Source organism: Phacochoerus africanus, chromosome 8 (genome assembly GCF_016906955.1).
Source record: "Phacochoerus africanus isolate WHEZ1 chromosome 8, ROS_Pafr_v1, whole genome shotgun sequence".
NCBI lineage: Eukaryota > Metazoa > Chordata > Mammalia > Artiodactyla > Suidae > Phacochoerus > Phacochoerus africanus.
In genome coordinates this window covers 69326853-69349859 of record NC_062551.1, presented here as the reverse complement: position 1 = coordinate 69349859, position 23007 = coordinate 69326853, and the positions used below count along the sequence as shown (strand labels likewise).

At 56.7% G+C, this 23007-nt stretch overlaps 1 protein-coding gene across 2 annotated transcripts in view; it reads right to left on the bottom strand.

Moving 5' to 3' along the window:
* Positions 1–1012: 1012 nt before the first annotated feature.
* Positions 1013–23007, bottom strand: part of H6PD (hexose-6-phosphate dehydrogenase/glucose 1-dehydrogenase) — a 30413-nt gene continuing 8418 nt past the window's right edge. For both annotated transcript variants that reach the window (XM_047791610.1, XM_047791609.1), the window contains exons 2-5: positions 21287–21923; positions 19839–19956; positions 6368–6637; positions 1013–5132 (exon numbers count right to left, since the gene is read on the bottom strand). In XM_047791610.1, the coding sequence (XP_047647566.1) occupies positions 3769–5132; positions 6368–6637; positions 19839–19956; positions 21287–21923 (2389 nt within the window). In that variant the 3' untranslated portion in view covers positions 1013–3768. The remainder of the gene's footprint in view (positions 5133–6367; positions 6638–19838; positions 19957–21286; positions 21924–23007) is intronic.

The window sequence follows — 23007 nt, the reverse complement described above, 5'->3', positions numbered from 1 at the left end:
GGATTGAGGTCCGCCGGGCCCCATCTTAAGATAAAACCAGAGCTGGTTAAAGCTGGTACAGAGGCTACTTCTGTGAGGTTGTATATTTTTGTTGGAAAAAAAAGATTCTGTTGGAGTTTCCGTCATGGCTCAGTATTTAACGAACCCAACAAGTATCCATGAGGACATGGGTTCGATCCCTGGCCTCACTCAGTGGGTTAAGCATCTGGCATTGCCATGAGCTGTGGTGTAGGTCGCAGACGCAACTGGGATCCCACATTGCTGTGGCTGTGGCTGTGGCTGGCAGCTGTAGGTCTCATTTGACCTCTGTCTGGCCTGGGAACCTCCATATGCCTCAGGTGCAGTCCCAAAAACACAAAAGACCAAAAAAAAAAAAAAAAGTCTTTTTCCGAAAACTTCCTTGTAGAAAACGGTCCCTCAAGCTTCTGTGTAAGCCTCTCCTTGCTTCCTCTATCATGCTATCCCCAGCTTCTAGACAAACGGGAAGGAGGAAGCTCTCAAATCAGGCAGACCAAGCCTGTGCGTTCTGGAAAGACAGCCCTGGAGGGAAGAGTCTGACCGTCACCCCCTGGCAGAGGGCATGGGCTGTGGGGCTAAACTGAAGGCCCAGGAGCAGGACTCACACTCCGTCCACAGAGAAATGAGAGGCAGGGCAGGTCAGCAAGACTACGGATGCTAACAGCGCTGAGAAGCAAAGCTTGCTTCTGGAGCAAAGTCGGAATCTAGCTTACAGCAACCTGGGAAGCCCCTGAGATCGGGCCCAGCAGCCAACGGAACTAACGCCTGCTCCAGAGATGGGATGTGACGAGGCCTCCCTGCTGCCTTTCTCGGGCCACAGGGCGCACGCAGGCCTCTGACCTGGGGTCCCCTCAGGGAGGCTGGGCTCTGGGCACCGTGGCTGGGAGGGAGGTGGCTGTGCAGGATGGCTGGGAACACCCACCCAGAACCCCGAAGCCTTGGGCTGCACATCTGGCTCAGAACTGCTGGCCTGCTGCCATTTAGACAAGACCAGTTTCAGTTTCAAAATCATCAGTAAATGAGGATCCATCCACCTTCTCAAAGGAGGGCTGAAAAGATGAAACAAGACCACGAGGGCAAAACGCTCAGGACTGAGCCTGGTACCCATGGCCCCTCTGTAAGGGACACAGCGTCGTGGCTCCCACAAGCCCCAGGCTCCTGGTTGGCGTGTCTTCACCCCCTGCTCCCGGCCCCTGTGGACAGAGCCAGGAATGGGAAGCCTGGCTACCAGTCCCAGTGGCGTCAGGTGAGAGCTGGGTGCCCGTGCCCCCTTCCAAACCTCGGAGCAGGGGGCTCGGCTGATACCACAGGGTAACGTCGGGTTAGAGCAGCACTTTTCCAACCATGTGTCATCTTGATTTAGCAAATGACAGGCAGCATTTAAAAAAAAATGAAACATAGAAAAGAGAAGGTATCTGGAAGTCTCAGGGTGAGAAGTCCTTTGTGAAACTTCGGCTCGAGATGCAGATTTCTGTGCCCCTGGCCCATGATGCAAAGCGTGTTTCTTGCTGTGGATCATGGTCCAAAAAGCTTGAAAACCACCGGCAGAGGTGGCCCAGTTCAGAGAACTCTCCTTCCTGGCAGAGGGTGAGGCAGGGACAGCGGGGCCGAGCGGCCAGAAGCAGGATTTCAGACAGGGTCTCCCAGCGGGCTTTTCCGGTGTGGCTTTAAGACAGCGCTTGATTCCGTAAAGGAGACCTTGGCCCTTTCTGTCCCCACCCCATCCCCCCCACAGGCTCTCCACCGATGCAGGCGCCGTTTTGAGGCAAGGAGCTCTTCTGAGAATAGGACATGCCAGGCTCAGGCTCACCGTGACTCACTATTATTCAGAAACGGTGACATCAGGCGTCTGCTTGCTCCTTGTCCCGCAGTGACACTCTCTCTGTGGTGGCGCAACCGCAGAGGAAGAAGTTCCTGAGGAACTGGTAGGGGGAGGGGTGCCCAGCACCAAGGGCCCAGGGAGGCAGATGATGGAAACGCAAAGAACAGGGCGGAACCTGCCAAGGGGGGCACTGCCACCAAGGCCCAGAGCCCAGACAGAAGGGGTGGGGCAAGGGCGCCCCCACGTGGCCAGAGGTGGCACCTGGCCTGCAACCAGGGGTCTGCTCCTGCACCTGGGCCCACCAAGCACATCAAAGCTAAGATGCCTACTCTTGGAAAGTGAGGAGATGTGTTGACCCGGGCACTTTGTTCTGTTCTGCCAAGGTGAGCTCTTGGCATAGAGAGAGGTGCCCTGTCTGGCCTGGGGCGCTGGAGGCCAGGGGAAGCCAAATTTCAACCAGTGCCATCATATGCAGAGCCTGTCCAGCCAGGTGCCTATCTCACATACGCTCATCTCAGAGGAAAGCAAGAATTCTTATAAATTCTTTTTTTTTTTTGTCTCTTTGCCTTTTCTAGGGCCGCACCCGCGGCATATGGAGGTTCCCAGGCTAGGGGTCCAATCGGAGCTGTAGCCACTGGCCTACGCCAGAGCCACAGCAACACAGGATCCGAGCCATGTCTGCAACCTACACCACAGCTCATGGCAACACCGGATCCTTAACCCACTGAGAGAGGCCAGGGATCAAACCTGCAACCTAATGGTTCCTAGTGGGATTCATTAACCACTGAGCCATGACAAGAATTCCGATAAATTCTTAAAGCAGAATAAACAGGCTTGAGAAAAGTGTAAAACAATCAAAAGTAGAGAAGCAGATTTTGTGATGCTTCTCCTCCCCCAGGAAAGCCCTTGGTGTGACCTTGGCACTTTATGTCTGCCGGATCAGATGCATCTGCCTGATACAAACCCTTAACTGTAAGACAGGGAAGAGGTTATACAGAAAAACCTGTCTTACCCTTTATCGCCGTGTCTTGGGGGCCTGGCTCTGTGGGACACTGAATAAAAATGAAATGGGCATCCCGGAGATCCCTGGTGGCTAGTAGCAGTAAAAGATTTGGCGTGGTCACTGCTGTCACTCAGGTTTGATCCCTGACCTGGGAACTTCTGCCTGCCCATGGGCGTAGCCAAAAAAAAAAAAAAAAAAGTAAATGCATCCTGAGAATTTTGAAATCTTTAAAAAGAATTTCAGAGACACCTGCCTTGGGGCATCTCAGGAAAAAAAAAAAAAAAACATGTTTCAGAAAAACAGGTATTATTGGCCCATAGCTCCTCAGAAGCAGAGCACCCGACCTGTTCTTTAAAGAGAAGCTGTGTTGGTTTCCCCAGGTCTTCAGCATGTGCTGGTGGTGAGGCGAGGGCCGGCTGGAGGGACCGGCGGGCAGGAGCTGGAGGCCACCATGAGATAGCAGGAGGAGGGGAGGCTGCAGCCGCCCCCCTTGGTGCTGAGCTGGTCCAAGGTCCCGGCGCACGGGAAGCCTCCCTTGACTAACCCCAGCCTCCGCACCCCTGCTCATGGGCGGTGCTTCCAAACCGTCTCTCCCTTTGTGCTGGTTGATATTCACGTGTGGCTGCTGCAGGTCTTCTCTCAAGGTGGGTATTCCTCTCTTGACTTGGGCTTCAAGCTTCTCGAGGGCAGAGATACCATATCTTCCTTGTTTTGGTGTGTACCCATCACCGGCAGACAGGGACAGTCACCGGGGCTGGGAGGGGCCGCGACCTCCCTCTCTGCGGCCTGACCCTGAGTGAGGCCTCTGATTGCAGAGGGGCCACAGCACGCAGTGGGGGGGGGGTTGGAGCGGGGGGGCAGGACTAAGAGGGCGGAGAGAGGGCAGGCGAAGGGAAGCCTGGGTGGGGGTGAAGGGCAAAGGCCATCACCCCAGGAAGGCCTCGTAGTCCATGTACCACACCAGCTGGCCAGACGCGGGCAGGACACCCGAGATGGGCCACTTCTTGGGCTCGTGGCCCACGCGGCTCACCAGCATGGCGATGTCGCGCTTCATCCTGCCCATGACCAGGACCGCCACCTTCCTGGCGCGGTTGATGAGGGGCAGGCTGAGGCTCATGCGCTGGAACGGCCTGGACGGGCTCTCGGTCCGTACCACCAGCTGCTCGCCGTCCAGGCCCGTGGGCGACTGCGGGAAGAGGGAGGCCGTGTGCCCATCCATGCCCATGCCCAGCAGCACCAGGTCGAAGCTGCTATTGGTCACCAGGGCGGAGATCTCCTCGGCGTAGGCCTGGGCGCCCCGGTCCTCCTCGGCGCAGAGCCGCTGGTGCCGCTGCACGGGCATGGGGTGCACGTTGTAGTGGGGGACACGCACGTGCTGCAGCAGGTGGGCCTGCAGGCCCTGGAAGTTCGACTCGGGGTCCCAGAGCGGGACGCAGCGCTCGTCCACCAGCCACAGGTGCGTGTGGGCCCAGGGGAAGCCGTAGTGGCCCGTGGCCAGCTGCTGGAACAGGGCCACGGGGCTGGAGCCGCCTGAGAGCGCCAGGTGGAACTTTCCGAAGCGCTGCACAGCCCGCACGGCCGCGGCCTCGATGTCACCGGCCAGCCTGGCAATCAGCTCCTCGGGCCAGGCCGAGATCAGCGGGCTGTGGCGGTACTTCGCCGTGAGAACCTGGAAGTGGCTGGGCGTCGGGGCAGAGCCTGGCCCCGGCACCACCTGCTCCAGTGGCGGCTGCGAGAAGGACAGGCGGTTGCTGCTGAATTCAAAGTCCAACACGGGGCCGTTCTCCGCTCCCCCTGGGTAGAGGCGTGGGACCTCGCGGGCCAGGCTTTCCAGCAAGGGGGTCCAGAAGACCCAGGAGGCCAGCAGGTTCTCCGTGGTGATGAAGGAATCCTTCCGGTGGTGGAAGATATGAGATATGAGGATAGAGTAGGCGTCCTGCTCCCTGACAGGGCTGTAGGCATAGAAATCAGACAGGGGGCGGCCGAAGAGGCGCAGCCCGGGCCGGTCGGTCACCTCCCACCAGCTGGCGGAGGGCAGGGAGGGCCTGAACAGGTTCCGGCTGACCAGCACGGCAGGGCTGCCCAGCTCACCGTGTCCGATGTAGAAGACGACCTGCCGCGGCAGGCACTGGCTCTGCTCGGCCTCCCAGCGCCTCTCGCTCTGGGCGCAGTACGCCTGGTTCTTGAACAGGATGCGCGCGTAGCTCACTCTCTCATCCAAGGCTTTGCCGGACATCAGGATGAAAGGGACGCCCTCCCAGCGAAGGTTGTCGACATGCACGAGGATGCCTGGGGCGACAGGGGGACAGCGGAGGTGACGCTCCAGCACCAGAACCCAGGACCACCCGGCCCATGTGCCTTCCCTTCTCCTTCCTGCCAGCCAACCAGCCTCCTGCTCTCCGGGCCCCTCCTCTGGGCACCTACTGCCGAGACAGCCCCTGGCTCGCCTTTCGCCTCGTTCATGTCGGGGCTCGAGACGTAGCCTCTGGGGCCACCATGGACACCCACCTCCCTTGAGGCACCTGTTGGCATCATCGGCCCTGAGCAAAGGAGAACTGGCCTGAGCGACTCCAATCCAGAGACTAGAGAGGGGTCTCACGGTGGGGGCACGGCGGGGGAGATCCTGACCGCTGGGGGGGCGCCCTGCGGGAAAGTGCTTCCTTCCTGTTGGCAGAGCACCCAGGACGCATACAGGGAGGCGGGGAGCGGGGCAGGGCACCCAGCCACAGGCCCGCAGGGAACTGGCATGCAGGGGAGGAGGCCTGCAGGGGGTCCATGGCAATAAGGGCTGGACACTGAGCACAGCCCAGACCCAACTCCAAGCCTGATTTTCTCATGGACTATCTCCACATGAACTTGGGCAAGTTCTGGCGACTTCACTGAGCCTCGTGTTTCCTCTCCTCTCAGGAGGGATGACAATCATACCTGCCTGAGGTGCCTGTGTGTGTGAAGATTCAATGAGATAATTCATATAAGGCGCCAGGCACCCAATCAGGGCCCCACAAGCAGCTGCCGCTCTGGTCGTAGGAGCCGTGACGTTGGTGTGAGGGAGCCAGCCTCCCCCGGGAAGCTCTGAGCCTGTGGAACTCCCCAGAGGATGGCCCCAGTGGGCATCTGCCTGACCAGCATGGTGTGTGCCCGCTGGAGATGCCCCCGGTTGCGGCGAGCAGGTCTGCGGCACCCCCTGGGGACTGGATGTCCGCTCCACAAGGGCAAGGCCAGGTCTAAGGCCAGCTGGGCAGGCCCTGGAAGCATCTGTGGACATGGACTGAACAGACATCATCACCGAGGTGACCTCTGTCTGGAGGGCACCAGCAGGGGACCTGCTGCCTGAAGCCGGGGGGAGGCCAGAGAGCCGGGGGATGGTCACTCCCCCTGAGCACTCTTGTGAAAATCCTGCTTCAAGTCCCTTCCAACCCAAACCGACGGGCATCTGGGCTGGGAGAGCGGCTTCCACCTGGGGGGGCGGGGGGGGGGGGCAGCCCAGCAGCCCCACAGCCCAGCAGCCCGGCCCCAGAGCGCACCTGCGAAGGTTGGCGTCAGGCTGTGGAAGCTGTCTGGCTTCTGCAGCTCTCTGCGCACCTGCTGGCTGTAAGCCTGGTACTGGCCCACAACGGCGCTGCTCTTCTGCAGGCCCCGCAGGGCCCGGAAGGCCTGGAGCTTGTGCTGCAGCACGGCCTCCGGGCTGCTGATGTTGCCGGGCAGCTCCATGGCCACCAGCGTGAGGATCTCGGTCAGGTGGTTCTGGATCACGTCACGGATGACGCCGTATTCCTCGTAGAAGCTGGTGCGACCTGAGCCAGGGCGGGGGCGGGGGGAGGTCGTAAGGACCAGGCAATGCATCTGACTCCCCCCACCCCGACCTCCAAGGAGCACCGAGACCCCCGCCTGCAGTTCTCGTCCCCACACCCACGCTCCCGAGAGAGTGTGATCCATGCCCGAGCAAATGAGAGGAGGGCAGGCGGCTTAGAGCCACACCCCTTCAGTGAAAACTTTCTCCCAGAAGGTGCCAGACCCCTTGGGCATCTCCAGGCATCTGCTTGGGGAAGGCTCTGCTTCTTGCAGAGGCCGCACTGCATCCTCAGATCCCGCGCCCCGGCCAGCAGGTTTGGCGCCAAGGGAGGCTGTGCATCGCCGGAAGGACCCAGGCTGCTTGCCAGCGTGTGGCCCGGGCAAGTGACATGACTTCTTTCTAAATGTAGGGGAAGCCAGTGGCGGGTTTGAAGGAGGAAACCTCGGGGTCCATTCAGAATGGACCCCGACGTCTTGTGGGGACAGTGGCTGGAGATGGGGAGGCTGTACAGCTGCCCAGAGGAGAGACAGCGGGGCTTGAACGACAGTGGCTGCAGAGGAGCTGGAGAGAGTGGGCCATTCTTCCTGGGGTCAGGACCAATGGGACCTGCTGACCGACGGGGAGGAGTGTAACATAAAGGAGGAACAAAAGAGAACGCCCAGAAGTTAGGCCTGAGCAAGGGACAGGCATGGTGACATTTAGTGCAGAGCCTGGAAGGGGTAGTAGTTTGATGGCGGAGAAACGAGAAGTTCTGGTTTAGGTATGTTTAAGCTTAAGACACACAGGTGGAGTCAAGTTGGCCGGTAGGCAGGGTGACCGAGAGGATAAAAGAGGGTGACACCCAGGACACCGACCACAGAGCCCGGCAGTGACAACAACGATGCTTGCTCTGCCTGACCCAGTGCAGAGACGCTACTCACCCCTCCCTGTCACCCCCATGAGATCCTGCCCAGGGGACCATAGCTGTCCCCGTCACCCCCATGAGATCCTGCCCAGTGGGACCACAGCTGTCCCCATCATACCCACGAGATCCTGCTCAGGGGACCACAGCCATCCCCATCACACCCATGAGACCCTGCCCAGGGGACCACAGCCGTCCCCATCACACCCATGAGACCCTGCCCAGGGGACCACAACTGTCCCCATCACACCCATGAGACCCTGCCCAGCGGGACCACAGTTGTCCCTAACCCACAAGGAGGAAGAGTCAAAGGCCAGGCTCCGAGTCAGGAGCTGGTTAACCACACAGAACATTTCGTTCCCTCCTCCAGAGCTCGGCGTGAACACATGACCTGATGATCTTGTGCCCAGGGTTCAAATGCACAACATCTCACCTGACACGGCTCATATCCTGCTGACCTGCCAGGACTCAGGCCAACTCACAGCCTCACGCATAGAAAAGGCCTGACACCACGACAGGAAGGGCAGCCACTCACCCAGGCTGGAGTGCATCACCTGTAACACGGGGTCAGGGCCCTCAGCCAGGCCAGCAGCTCCTTCTCACCCCTCGGGTCTCGGCTTCAAGGAGATGTTACTGACCTCCTGGGGGTTTTGTCTTCAGCCAGTTCACCTGACTAACCTGGGGCCTGTTTCTCTCTCTTTCCTGCTACCTTTGAAGCTCTGTCCCAGCAGGACCTGCCCCTGTCCGCTCACGGCTGCATCCTGAGCACCAGAGACACACGCACAGAACACTGCACAGCAGAGAAGGTGAACACACACCTCGTCGTGGACCAGCCTCAAAGGCGTAGCGCCGAGGGGGAGAGACGCCCTTGCTGTGATAAAAACTAACTTTCAAAATATGATAAAAAATGACCAGGATGCACAGAACTTCAATAAATGAAAAATATAATGGGACATTAACAATTCCACAGATGGGCTTTAGGGATTGGCACTGGGCAAGGGAGATGGGGAGAGATTATCCTGAGAGCAGGTTAAACTCAGACACTCACAGCGTGACTCCTCTTTAAAATTAAACAGTGTTGGCGTTTCCCCTGTGGTGCAATGGGATTGGCGGTGTCTCTGAAGCACCAGGATGCAGGTTTGATCCCTGGCCTCACTCAGTGGGTTAAGGATCCGGCATTGCTGCGGCTGTGCTGCAGGCCGGCAGCTGCAGCTCCGATTCAATCCCTAGCCTGGGAACTTACATATGCTGCAGGTGCGGCCCTAAAAAGACAAAAGACAAGAAGTGGCTGCTTGTTCAGATCTGCTGGGCCCACCTGCCCGGACTCAGGCCAGCTGGATGGTGAATAGGGACAGCCTGCCCTGAGCTGAGCCCCACAAGCCAGGCCTGACGGTGGCACCTGTGTGGTGGGGCAGGAAGTGAGCCTCCCTGGCCAAAGCAGCACCTCACGCTCCAGCCCTGAGGATAAAGCTGTCTTCCTACGAGCTGAACCCTGAACTCACAGGATCATCAGCCCAGATGTTCCAGCCCAAATGCCCCGAGGGGCCCCCGCTGAGAAACGGTGGCTGAGCTCAGCCCCACGGGGTCCTGGTCTCCCAAGTTCTCACAATATCACTGAGAAGACATCAAGGAAAAGACAGTGATGACTGGAGTTCCCGTTGTGGCTCAGTGGTTAACGAATCCGACTAGGAACCATGAGGTTTGCAGGTTCGATCCCTGGCCTTGCTCAGTGGGTTAAGGATCCGAAGTTGCTGTGAGCTGTGGTGTAGGTTGCAGACGCGGCTCAGATCCCACGTTCCTGTGGCTCTGGCGTAGGCCGGTAGCTACGGCTCTGATTAGACCCCTAGCCTGGGAATCTCCATATGCCGTGGGAGCGGCCCTAGAAAAGGCAAAAAGACAAAAAAAAAAAAAAGGCAGTGATGACCACAACAATGGGTGAATATCAGTCTATTTACTCCTCATGGTAACATGTAAGGAGAGCCTACTATTACCCCCATTTTAAAATGTAAGGAAACTGAGGTTCAGAGAAGTCAGGCAACTTGCCCAAGGTCACACAGCTGGTAAAGGGGTAAAAATAAGATATGAACCCAGGCAGGTGGTCCCAGGGCCTGCGATTCTTACCACCAGCACAGCTCCGTTTTAGCTTCCCAGCACATCTCATCTAAAGAGCCACACGGGGGAGTTTCCATCATGGCTCAGCGGTAAAAAACCCGACTAGTATCCATGAGGATGTGGCTCCATCCTGTGTTGCTGCGGCTGTGGTGTAGGCTGGCAGCAGCAGCTCCGATTCAACCCCTAGCCTAGGAACCTCCATATTCCACAGGTGCGGCCCTAAAAAGCAAAAAAATTTTAAAAAATAAATAAATAATAAAAACAAAGAGCCACACGGCAGGGCATCGCGTGGGGTGTGGAGCTGGGCTCAGGAGCACCGGCGCTTTCAGAAGTGCAATGTGATGGTCAAAGCAGCAATCCAAGCAGAACTCAAGGAAGAGCAGACAGAACTCAAGGACGTGTCCCCTCAGGGGACACATGCACCAGCTGCAGTCTGGCAGTCGTGCCTCCCAGGAGTGTGGGCCCAAGTGACCACAGCTCCCAATTTTTTTTTTTTTTAATTTTATGGCCGCACCTGCAGCATATGGAAGTTCCTGGGCCTGGGCCACAGTTGTGACCTACACCGCAGCTGCAGCAACACTGGCTCTTTTAATCCACTGTGCTGGGCCAGGGATCAAACCCGTACTGCCACAACAACCTGAGCCACCACTGCGATTGGATTCTTAACCCACCACGCCAAGGCGGGAACTCGTAAAACTTGCTATTTTATTTTAAGAGAACATAAAAAATTTGGATCATTAACTATAATCGCGTGTGCACAAATAACGCAGATTTTTTTAAAATGCTGTGTGTCTCAAAGAAATACATGGGTGGGCGGACTCTGCCCTCAGGCCGCATCCTTTGGGGTAAGAGGTGAGAGGCAGAGAGCTGAGGCCCTGACACGCAGGTCCGACAGCGAAGGCAAGCCTGGTCTGGCAGAAGCAGCCAGTCTGCAACTGGGAAGAGCAGAACTCGAGGACAGCTGGAAACGGCTTTGGAAACTGGGCAGAGGCATCTGAGGAGCCATTAAAGTCCTTGACCTCCTCCAGTTACACAGAGTTACCGCCTGACCAGCTGTTCCCCCTCGCAGGTGCACCCCCGAGAGAGGGAGAACACAGGTCCATCAGACACTGCACACAAATGTCCACAGCAGCACCATTCACAACAGCCCAGACGTGGAAACAGCTCGAATGCCCATCAGCTGATCAACAGACAGTAAAATGTGGGACCTCCATCCGCACCACAGAATGGTGTCTCACAATAAAAACAAATGGGGCACAGACACCTGCTACAACATGGGTGAACCCCGCAAACACGATGCTCGGTAACAGAAGCTGGACACAAGCCACATACTGTATATTCTGTTTATAGGAGATGTCCAGAGGGACAGAAAGTAAAGTAATGGGTGCCAGGGGCTGTGGCAAGGGTTTGATCCCTGGCCTGGGAACCTCTGTGTGCCACGGGTATAGCTAAAAAACGAAAAAGCATTAGAGTAGGGGAATGGAACCGAGAGAGAGCTGCCGTGGGAGGATGAAGCTGTCTACGATTTGCACCCAGGAACACAGAGGGGCCTGGCGGTGATGAAACCAACGAGGCAGCTTTTTCTGCAAAGGACGTAACAGTGACATACGCAGGTGTTATTCAGGGGATGGGTGAAGATGGCTGTGGCGACTGGCTGGATCCAGGAATGGTGGGCAGGAGTTATGATCTGGAGTCTGGAGCCAGGCAGCGCGGGTTCAAGGACCTGCTCTGCCATCTTTTAGCCCTGTGACCCCTTGCAAGTGGCTCTGTCACAAGTAATAGAGGACCTATCACAGTACATGCCTTGTAGGGCCACTGTGAGGATTAATGAGTGACCACAGACACAGAGCTTGGAACAGCGCTTGCCGAGCAGGAAGCAGTATTAAATACTGGCTAGCATTTTTAGTATTACAGCAGTAAGAGACGGGCTACCAGCCGGGCAACCCAGAAAACAGTCACCATTTGAAAATAAAGAAGTGAGGAGTTCCCATTGTGGCTCAGTGGTTAACGAATCCGACTAGGAACGATGAGGTTGCGGGTTCCATCCCTGGCCTCGCTCAGTGGGTTAAGGATCCGGCATTGCCGTGAGCTGTGGTGTAGGTCACAGACACGGCTTGGATCCCGCGTTGCAGTGGCTCTGGCATAGGCCGGCGGCTATGGCTTCAATTTGACCCCTAGCCTGGGAACCTCCGTATGCCGCAAGAGCAGCCCAAGAAATAGCAAAAAGACAACAAAAATTTAAAAAATGAAAACAAAGAAGTGAGATGGGAGTTCCCATTGTGGCTCAGTGGGTTAAAAACACTGTCCGTGAGGACGCGGATTCTATCCCCGGATTTGCTCAGTGAGTTAAGGATCTGGCATTGCCACAGCTGCGGTGTAGGTTGAAGATGCAGCTCAGATCTGGTGTGGCTGTGGCTGTGGCGTAGGCCTGCAGCTGCAGCTCCAATCTGACCACTAGTCTGGGAACTTCCAAAAGCCATGGGTGGGGCCCTAAAAAGAAAAAAAAAAATGAAGTGAGAGGGTCTTTTATGAGAAAAATGCAATAACGGTTTAAGTTCTACATCTGCCGAGTCTCTATGGAGAACAGTATGGAGGTACCTTAGAAAACTATACACAGAACTACCATATGACCCAACAACCCCACTCTTGGGCATATATCCAGACAAAACTTTCCTTAAAAAAGACACATGCACCCACATGTTCACTGCAGCACTATTCACAGCAGCCGAGACATGGAAACAACCCAAGTGTCCATCGACAGATGACTGGATTAGGAAGATGTGGTATATATACACAATGGAATACTACTCGGTCATAAAAAAGAAAAAAATAATGCCATTTGCAGCAACATGGATGGGACTAGAGACTCTCATCCTGAGTGAAGTAAGTCAGAAAGAGAAAGACAAACACCATTTGATATCACTTATATCTGGAATCTAATATATGGCACAAATGAACCTTTCCACAGAAAAGAAAATCATGGACTTGGAGAATAGACTTATGGTTGCCAAGGGAGAGGGGGAGGGAGTGGGATGGATTGGGAGCCTGGCGTTAATAGATGCAAACTATTGCCTTTGGAATGGACTGGCAATGAGATCCTGCTGTGTAGCACTGGGAACTATGTCTGGTCACTTATGATGGAGCAGAATAATGGGAGAAAAAAGCATGTGTACATGTATGTGAGACTGGGTCACCTTGCTGTACAGTAGAAAAAAAAAGTGTATTGGGGAAATAACAATAAAAAATTTTTTCTTAAAGATTAAAAATAAATAAATAAATAAATCTGCTGAGTCTGACATGGTGACATATCCAGTGAAACGATCACAAAAGCAGCTGGAGGTATAAGTCTAGGGCTTGGAAAGGCCATGAAAGCTGGAGCTATATTAAATTTCATCAAATCAAAAGTGCCAGCAGTGGCAAATGCATCATTGTTTTGTCACCTCTAAGAAAGAAACGGGCTGCCGATTCAACTACATCACCCCATCAATGGTAAACCCCACTTCGGAGAGGTTTAAATATGTAACAACGTGTGTCTTAGGATCAATGAATTACAGCAGATTTAAGAGTGTGAAGAGGATAGTTAAAGCTTTGAGAACAGATGAATTTTTGATGGCGGGAACACGGCGGAGTCTTTAAAAGCCCTGGTATCTGCTTACTAGTCATTAGTTCAGCAAATCCCTAAGTGGCCCTTTTCCTATTTTTATCCTCCCTCAGTCCTGGGGAGAAGGCATTCACAGGTTTCCCACCCGCTGTGTGAAAGAGAGCTTCCCTTATTCCTTAATTTCAAGCTTCAGGGGGTGCGCCTGTGCTTGGCACAGCCCACACTCGGGCAGACTTTGATCCTTTCCTGGATAGCTGTCTTTTCAGAATTAAAGTGAGTGATCAGGCCCGCGACTGGCACCTTGTTGGGAAAAGGACATGCAGATAGGGATGGGAAGCCAGGGGCTGGTCCTTTCCAGGGCACCCATCACGGTGACTTTTCCTGGTTGCCACGAGTTATTGTGGACCGCGTTTCCCTGAAAATACCTCCAATGACTCCTAGTATCCTTCCCGGTGTGGAAAGTAACATAATGTCTTTTCTGTCAAAGGAAATCTTGGGGACTCCATTGTGCTCTGGTTTCAGCTGAAACGCCTTCCTGCAACTCCCCCCCTTCCCTCTTCTCCCAGTAACAATTGGTTTCAAATGAGCCGCCCAAGAAGAACGTGCGCCCTGACCTGACCCATGGGAAGGGGGCAGGTCCATCCCCTGCGTTAGGGATCATTAGGGAGGGTCTTTTCTTCTTGGCACGTGCTTTTTGAGCACCTGCGCCCTTCTGCAGAAGTAAAGAGCCTTGCCCAGATCTCCTATGTTCATGGGTCTCATTTTCCCACACTGACGATCCGAGCCATGTCCCCAACACCAGGTTGAAAGTTCAGAGTTAAAACCCCACCAATATATGAACAAGGACAGGAAAAAGCACAACCAGGTGGGACAACAGCAAGAAAGCCCCCCCCCCCCACCGGCTCCCAAACTGTGCACACCCTAAAGCTCATCCCAGCCATAAGGTCACAAGCACGGGAGACCTGTCACCTTGTCCCTCAGTTGGGCAGCCCTTCAAAACCTTGGGGGAGGGTGGCATCCCTCATCCCTCACAAGGCTTGAGCAGCTGTGATCCATGCACCTGAGACCGGCAGCAGGTGTAGACCTCCCAGACCAGTGGGAACAGGGGGGTGGGGGCACCCAAGACAGGCAAAGCTGTAGGGACGCCACCAGTTATGAATGATGCCATTGCAAATCTCCTAGGAAACAGTCTGGAAAGATGTAATAACAGCTATAAAGTCGTTTTTAACCCTTCTGGTCATTCCTCTTCAGAAGTACACTTAAAGAAAAAAATACTTTGTAGAATGCTCATAAATGTTCTAGAATTAGATGATGGTTGCACCACTGTGTGAATATATTAAAAACTACTGAATTATACACTTTGAAAAAGGGGAAATTTTACAGTAGGTGAATCATAATTCAACTTTTTTAAAAAGCTTGCAAAGTACTATTTAAAATAGCAGAAAGTGTTGTGGTGCAGCAGAAACGCATCCGACTAGGAACCATGACGTTTCTGTTCGATCCCTGGCCTCACTCAGTGGGTTAAGGATCTGGTGTTGCCATGAGCTGTAGTGTAGGTCACAGATGTGGCTCGGACCTGGCGTTGCTGTGGCTGTGGTGTAGGCCAGCAGCTGTAGCTCCGATTCAACCCCTAGCCTGGGAACCTCCATATGCCGCCCTATAAAGAAAAAAAAAAAAAAGTAAGAAGTGGAAGCAACCAAGATGCTTCATAATAGAACAATTCATATTCTGTGCTATAAACAGAATTGAACAGAAACGGTGGAAGATATATATATTTTGTAGATTGTCGATACATGGAAATTTAAATACATATATAAGTAAGAGAGAGGGTAGTGGGTGAAGAATGGGCATAACAGAGCACCTCAGATCAGTCCCGGGTCTTTATATAACCCGATGAAAGGCACCTAGGAGCCACTCGGAGCCCAGAGAGGCTGAGCTCACTGCTGGCCCCCCAACTTGAAAGAAGAGCAGCAACCCCATTTGCATTTCTGTGCAAATCCTTCAAACAATCCCGAGAGACAGGTGATGGGTTGAAATCTTTACTAGAGACTGTGCTGGAGACGCAGCCTTCAGAGCTGGGGCCAGAAACCCTGTCCCCGTCGCCTGCGCACCGTGGGAGATGCTGGTTTTCCCCGCAAAAACACAGGTTTTAAAACAAAACCACGAAAAGCTAGCTGTGATCTCTACCAGCAGCTCCTGGGACCGCTAAAAATAACAAGGGGAGCGGGCCAAAGAGAGAGTGAGCCCCGGGCTGGCCAGCACGCTCCCCGGTCAGGAGAGCTGGCGGCGGCCCTGGGCTCACCTTGCAGATGGCCCCGCTGCTTGCCCTGCTGAGTGAGCTCCCAGCCCCTTCTGGCATGTCAGGCTGGAGGCAGGACAGCTGGCGTGGACCTGGGAGGATGCTGGCTGCCTTGGTCCCTCAGGGAGAGGCAGGCAATGGGCGCTCCCACCCCCAGTGGTCAATGGGCATCACGCCAGCGCCAGAACAGGGTCCCTCGCAAAGTAGGGACAGCTACTCCGTCCTCAGGAAGCCTTCCTCCTTCCTCCTGCCAGAAAAAAGGAGCCTTGCAGTCAGTGGGGAAACTAGGGCAGCAGAGAGCCGGCCTGGAGTGCATCCTGGCAGGAAGGCCGAGGGCGTGGAGGGCTCCACGGTTAGAAGCCTGGGTTCTGCGCCATCGCCACAGACCTGGGGCCACATCTCAGCACCCCCAGAATGGCAGCCCAGTCCACGCAGCTGAACCTCGGTCCATGAAGCACCCAGCCCCCTTCCAGCAGAGCCTTTCCCAGGGGCCGGTGACCAGTGGCCGTGATGAGTGCTGGCAGGGGTCCTCTCCCCACACAGGCTAGGGGCTCAGCCAGGGTCGCTCCTCCTATAGCCCACGTGCTGCTTCAGGAGACCCTGGGCGGGTAGCCAGGGTTTCTATGACTCCTGGGGGCTCACTGGACGGGGACTCTGCAGAGGGGTGCTGGGCGCTGGGGCTGCAGGAGGACACTCTGCCCCCCCCTCCTCCCCTGCGCTCTCTCCCCCTCCTGCCTTTGCAGCAAACTCCTCTGGGCCAGAGGCTGCGGCAGAAGCAGAGAAAACACCTCTCACCCAGCCATGAAGGGAGGGTTCTGGGGAAGCCAGCCTCCCCACCGGGATGTGGATTCGGGGGGGGGGGGTGCAATCCAAACCACCTTGAGCTCAGGAGCCCCTGTCCCTGGGCCAGCAGCCCCTCCCCTTCCAGCACTCAGGCCGCAGTCTAGGCTGCCACCAGGAGCAGGGTCGCTCTGTGCTCCCAGCAAAGGAGTCAGCAAGGTCTACACAACTGCAGCAGGATGGGGACCTGGTGGCGGGGGCGGGGGGGGGGGCGGGGAAGAAGGCCGCCACTCTGTCCTCCAGCGGAACTTAACAGTCAGACCGCAGGCTGGGAATCCTGCCTCGGACACTTGCTGGCCATGCTCAGTCCCACTGCGGCAGTTTGCCTGCTGAGCTCACCAAACAACAGCCAGACACGGTGACCTCTGGCGGGGCGGGCAGCCTCTCCTGCGGCGTCCCATCCCCAACCCTAGGACAAGGCACAGCCGACGCCTTGATGCGCTGGGCACAGGGCTTACTGCCGTGCTGCGGTGGCTGCTGGGCCCCCCGTGTCTGCTCTGGCTCTCCAGCCAGAACTAGAGTCCAGCAGGGTCCCCCTGAGAGAGGGGCTCCAAAGCAGGACCCAGAGGGGAGAGTACGGGTCAGGGCCTGGGCCACGGGGCTGCAGCAGGGCGCTTCCTCAGGATGCAGAGATGCTTGTCCTTCTGGGGCCCCGTGGCCCAAGGGAAGAGACAGACAGACAGGAGGAGAGGGACGGAGGAAAGAGAACACGCTGCTCTCACTGTTGTCAAGGGCCCAGTTCCATAGCCCCTCACTGCAGGATGAGCACAGCAGCAGGAAGTCTCACACACATACACACACACCCCGTCAGGCACTGCTGAGGGCCTGTGCATGCGACTGGCAGGTAAACGGGCCAACCAGGGAGCCCTACCACCCAGGACAGCTGCAGTCCTGCTGGCCACCCCTGACCAGGACAGTGGGCTGAACAAGCACCCCTATTGGCTGCAAGGCCCCGGGGGCTGGTGCCTCAGGCTGCCTGCCCCGCTCTGTGTGAAGCAGCACGTGCTCTGGGGCTGGCACAGTGGTTCCAACTGCTGCTTGCAACGAACCCACGCTCTGAAGACAGCAGGGCCTGTGCTTTGGTCCCACGAGCAGCCCTGAAGGCAGAGCCTCGGCTGCGCTGCCTTTCAGCCCCGAGATTCTCCCCGCCATACACCTGCCTGGGCGCACAGACTTGCCCAGGCCTCTGCCTGCCTCGCTGTCTTGCCTTCTGTCTTCCCTTCTCCAACATCCAAAGGTGCCTGAGCAGGCCTGCACTGTGTCTAGCCACTGGCTCCACAGGGATCCTGCAAAGGACATCAGGCACGAAGAAGGAGTGGGTGGCAGGGCTGGGAGAAATAAGAGGCAACCAGGCCAGCTCCTGACGTCACAGCTCTTCCCCAACCCAGGGTGGGCCTGGGAAGAAGTTGCCAGAAATGGGGGAAGAGAGGAGAGCAGGCGGCAAGTCCGGGCAGAGAGGTGCTGGCCCCTCCCGATCTGGCCCACGCCCTCAGCGCCAGGTCTGGAGCTCATCTCTCTGCCCACGAAGCAAGGGCACAGCCCAGGACACTCCCGCCAGGCCACCTGACACACACAGGCACGAGGAGGAAACCCACAGCCTGAGCCCATGCTGGGGACAGGAGGGGGCCTCTGGAAGGCTTGCGGAGGGTCCCCGAGACCCACGAGGGCTCTCCGCAGTGGGGAGGGGACCTCTTCTTTAAAACGGGCTCCTCCCAAGGACAGCAAAGCCCTTGGAGGCCCGGCTTCCCCGCCTCCCCACCCCCTGCAGCACTTCCTGCCTGCAGCAGTCACCTCCCCCAGTGAACCTATGACATATCAGGGGACAGAGGCTGCGTCTCAGACCTCCCTAAGACCAGAGGTTTCACACAGAGCTTCTAGCACTAAACACACGTTCGAAGAGAAAAGGGCAGAAAGCAGAAGACAGTAACCAAGCGGAAGAGGAAGAAAAAAGAGAAAAAGGCCGGCCTCTTGCTGCTTCACCCAGGCCTGAGGGGTCTGGGGTGCCCCCCTGCACCCAGGTACACTGTAGGGTGGGGACAGTGGCAGGAACAAGCTGGCTGTGGTGGTGCAGAGGCTGGAGCCGGAGCCAGACTGCCTGCCGGGACCCCGGGCCGGTCCCCAACCTCATCTGTAGGTAGAGGCTAATAATAGTATCCACCTCATCCTGGGGGCATTGGGACACACTAAGAATTAGCTTTTGTTATTTTGGGGTAAGAACCGATGCTTTGGATACGTAGAGCTCAAAAGATGGATGGGGAGTTTGGGGTTGGTAGATGCAAACTCTGCCATTTAGAATGGGTACACGAGGTCCTGCTGTACAGCACAGGGAACTCTATCCAGTCTCCTGGGATAGACCAGGATGGAAAAGAATAGTTTAAAAAATGCATATATATGTATAACTGAGTCATTTTGCTGTACACCAGAAATTGGCACAACAAAAAATCAGTGATACGTTAATTTTTAAAACTAAATTAAAAATAAATAAAAAAGTGCAATGAGGAGCTCCCTCTGCGGTACAGTGTTGTCTTTGCAGTGGCTCAGGTTCGCTCCCTGGCCTGGCTCCGTGGGTTAAGGATCTGGCATTGCTGTACCTGTGGTGTAAGTCGCAGCTGAAGCTCAGATTCAATCCCTGGCACAGGAGCTTACATATGCTGTGGGTGTGGCAAAAAAAAGAGAGATGAAATCGCGACAGAATCTTGGGACTCAAAGGGCCTCAGCTGCCAGACCTCCACACCACCCGCTCGCCGCACCATCGGGGATGTGCCGAGGTCACGGGGTGACACTCAGAGGTCCTGACCCCCAGGGCAACGCTGCTAGCTCCTGCAGCAGCGTTGCTCGGCACTTCCCAGGTGTGTGCCGGGTGCCAGCAAGGAGGTGGCCTGGACCTGCCGTCCAGTGGGACAGACCCACTGGGTAGGGACAAGACGAGGCCGAGACCACGGAGGGGCAGAGAAGGGAGGCGGGTGCGCCGAGTGGGCCACGGGAGCGACCTTGTCGGGACAGTCGGTAGAGGCTCCCTGCACAAGTGACCACTGAGTTGAGGACGCAAGAAGGAACGAACGCGCGGAGGTGAGGGTGGGGCGAGAAGGCAGAGGCAGCCTCTGCGCAGGGACAAGCCTGGGAGCCCTCGCACGGCCCGACGGCAGCCCGACGGCCTCCACCGCACTCGGGCAGAAGCCGTTTAACTCCCAGTGCTCATTGCCGGCCAGCGTTTCAGCCTCTGGGCCAAGTTTACTTAACCCGATGGGCTGCTCCTAAGGGCAGGGAGGCCCCTGTGGGGGTTGCTGGCAGGCACCCGTGGGTGCAGCACAGCCTGGAGCCGCGCACATGGCGGGTCCTGGAGGGGGAGACACGCTGGCAAATGCCTCCCTCTGGGCAGCACTGGCCAAGGTGGGCACGGGCCGGGCAGACCCTCCAGCCCTGCGGCCCGACACCTCCCCACAGCGCACCTGCCGTGTCCACCGTCTCCTTCATAATGATCTCCACACGCTCCACGTGGTGCCGGTTCCAGAGGCCGTCCAGGGCCTTGCGGTTCTGGTCTCGGAAAGGCAGGATCTGGGCCACCACCTGCCAGGGAAGGAGAATGGTCGTGCGGTGGATTCCGTGCAGGACCAGCAGGCAGGCCTGACTCCCAGGAAGGCCCGGGCCTCGCTCACCCGGCCCTCGGACAACGTGCCCTGTGCCTCAGACTGGCCACCAGGGCTGCACAGCGCTGGCAGGATCCGAACACCTTTCCATGCCCTCCACTGTCACCAGCTTTTCATTTCGCCAAGGAAGAAAATATTGAAGATTCACTATCTCGAAGTTCCCGTCATGGCGCAATGGTTAACCATGAGGTTGCAGGTTCGATCCCTGGCCTCGCTCAGTGTGTTAAGGATCCCGCGTTGCCGTGAGCTGCGGTGTAGGTTGCAGAGGTGGCTCAGATCTGGAGTTGCTGTGGCTGTGGTGTAGGCAGGCGGCTGCAGCTCTGATCCGACTCCTAGCCTGGGAACCTCCATGTGCGGCGGGTGTGGCCCTGAAAATAAAAAGACAAAACAAAACAAAACAAAAAACATTCACTATCTTCTGTGACCATCAACTTTGAATAAAGGAAAGATATTTTTAAACCAAAAATGGAGCAAGAGAAGCTTCCAACTGAATACATTCAGAATTTTTTTCCCCCTAGTTTTCCTTAAACAAGTGAAAAACTACGAGGAGAGGCACGGATCCGAGGACCTGTCTTTGGAATACTGTGACTCTGAATAGGGCTTGCCCATGTGACTATGTGGTGCTCCCCTGTGGCCCTGGACCCATGGCTTGTCAGGACCAGGGAACACGGGTGCTGGCGTGTGTCTGCTGTGATTCCTGGGAAGAAGCGTCCCGAAGGGGCCCCAAGGGCGTGTTCAGAGTGAAATGGCCAATTGACGAGCATCACCCAGGAGGCCAGGCCCATGCTTTGCCACAGGGCCTGGGTGAGAAGCATGCACTTAGGGTCTCTATTCAGTTTTAAGATCTTGTCACCAGCCTTCTGGCTCAAGCCACAACTCAGGAAGAAAAAGGTACCGAGCCGAGGCCGATGGTGTGGAATAGGGGGTCCATTCTACTTCCCAGAGCACGTCCAACTCGAAGCCGGGCCCCGAACCCAGAGCAGAGGACCCAGGGCAGCGCCGAGAAGTCAGAACCCAGAGCCTGGCTGGGACACAGAGAGGACAGGGGACACAAAAGAGCAGGTGGCTGGCCACGCACCCTTGCGCTCCCGACTCTTCCTCTGTCCTCTCACCCCCGGCCCGCTGTCGAGGTGACCACAGGAACCCAGACTGCACAACGCCTTCGGGCCCAACTCCATGATAAGTGCTGCAGATGGGGCCAACCTGCACCCAGCACCTTGCACCCTGGCAGGCTCCCGGCTGTGGCTCACCTGCTTGCCCAGGTAATGGTCCACCCGGTACATCTCCTCCTCTTGGAAGAAGCTCCCAAGTTCTGCGGCCAGCTGCTGAGCCGAGTGGTGGTCGTGGCCAAAGGGTTTCTCAAGGACGACCCGCAGCCAGGCGCCGGGGCCTGGACGGCAGCTGCTGTTGATATTGCGGGCAATGTCCGCATAGGCGAAGGGTGGCACCGAGAGGTAGAAAATCCTGCCAGCCTCCTGGAGGCCTTCATGCTGGACCTGAGCCTCGATGTCCTTGCTCAGGGCCAGATAGTCCTCAGGCGTCTTCAGGCTGCGGTACTCGCTCAGCTGCTGGAACTGAGCCTTGAGTTCAGCACAGCGACCGGGGGCTGTGTCGCTGGGGCAGGAGAGGGACTCCAGGACCTTGGCTATGACCTCCTGGCCCTGCTCGGTGCTTGTCAGAGCTGTCCCATGGAAGCGAAAACTGTGGCCCTTCCCCGCCTCATCCAGGTATAGCTGGAACAGCCCCTGCCATAAGTATTTTTTGGCCAGGTCCCCGGTTGCTCCCAGCAGGATTATGGAGACATGTCCCTGGAGCTGCTGGGCCTGCAGGCAGCCCAGCAGGGCCACATACACTGTCGCCGCAAGCATCTCCCGGACGCCTGGGTGCCTGGGGTGCGTGGGAAAGACAGACAAGGAACAAGGAAGGATCAGACTCGGCTCAGGTGGCTGTGAAGTGGGGGGAAACACGTGTCTATAGGTTATCAAACATTTCCTGCCTGGCAAGAAACAGCCACGTGTCTCAGGAAGACGTTAGAGCCCCACAGCTTTCCCCCCTTCCTCGGCAGCTTGGCTTCTATGCCAAGAAGCCAGTTGGTTGGGAGGCTGCCCTGTGAGCAGGGGCTACGCCACTTGCTAGAGGGGGACCATTCTGCTGCAGGAGCCTGGGAACATGGCCCCAGCCCCCAGCAGAGGTTCGCTCTACAACCATGGCCAGTGTCACCCACCAGGGCGGGATGCTGGGACCATCACAGACGCTGGGGAATGGCAGCAGGCCCTGGCCTCGGACCACGGCTGGGCTGCGAGAAGAGGTCACGGCCCCTCACGTCTTCCTCTGTGTTTCCCGTGTCTACTGGGCTCTAAGCACAAAATGATTGTGAGTAATTGCTACGGCGCAGCGCTCAAAAGCACGCGCTTTGGAACCAACTGGCCGAGTCGGAATCCCAGCTGATTCCCTGACCCATGATTTAACCTCTCTCTACCTCGGTGCCCTCATCAGAAATGAGGCACTAGTGGTACTCAGACCACGGGGTTGTTATAAGGCGAGAATGGGCTATGGTTTACGGGGTGCTCAGGACGGGGCCTGCCCCCCACGAAGTGCTCTTTAAGCGGCAGCTATTGGTCTGGGGTTCCACTAGCAGCAGCAGACACAGCACTAAAGCCCTTCCGTGTGCTAGAGCTCACCCAGGCCAGTCAGGAGCCCCGACAAGAACCAGTGGAGGGGGGACTACCATCGTCCCCCTTTGGCAGATGGACAAGCTGAGGCTCAGGTGAAGGTTCCGTGAGAGAAAGGGGGGGAGCCGGGCAGGTGCCAGGTTGGCTCCGAGCTGCCAGGCAGCAATGGCACACTGCAGCCTCCCCGGGGTTAGCCTAATGTCTGGGCTAATTTTCAGCCCGATTTGAAGCAGCGGACATGCACGAAAGGCGAGAGGCCTCGGGCCTGTCACAAATGCTCCAGACGGTTTCCGTTCTCC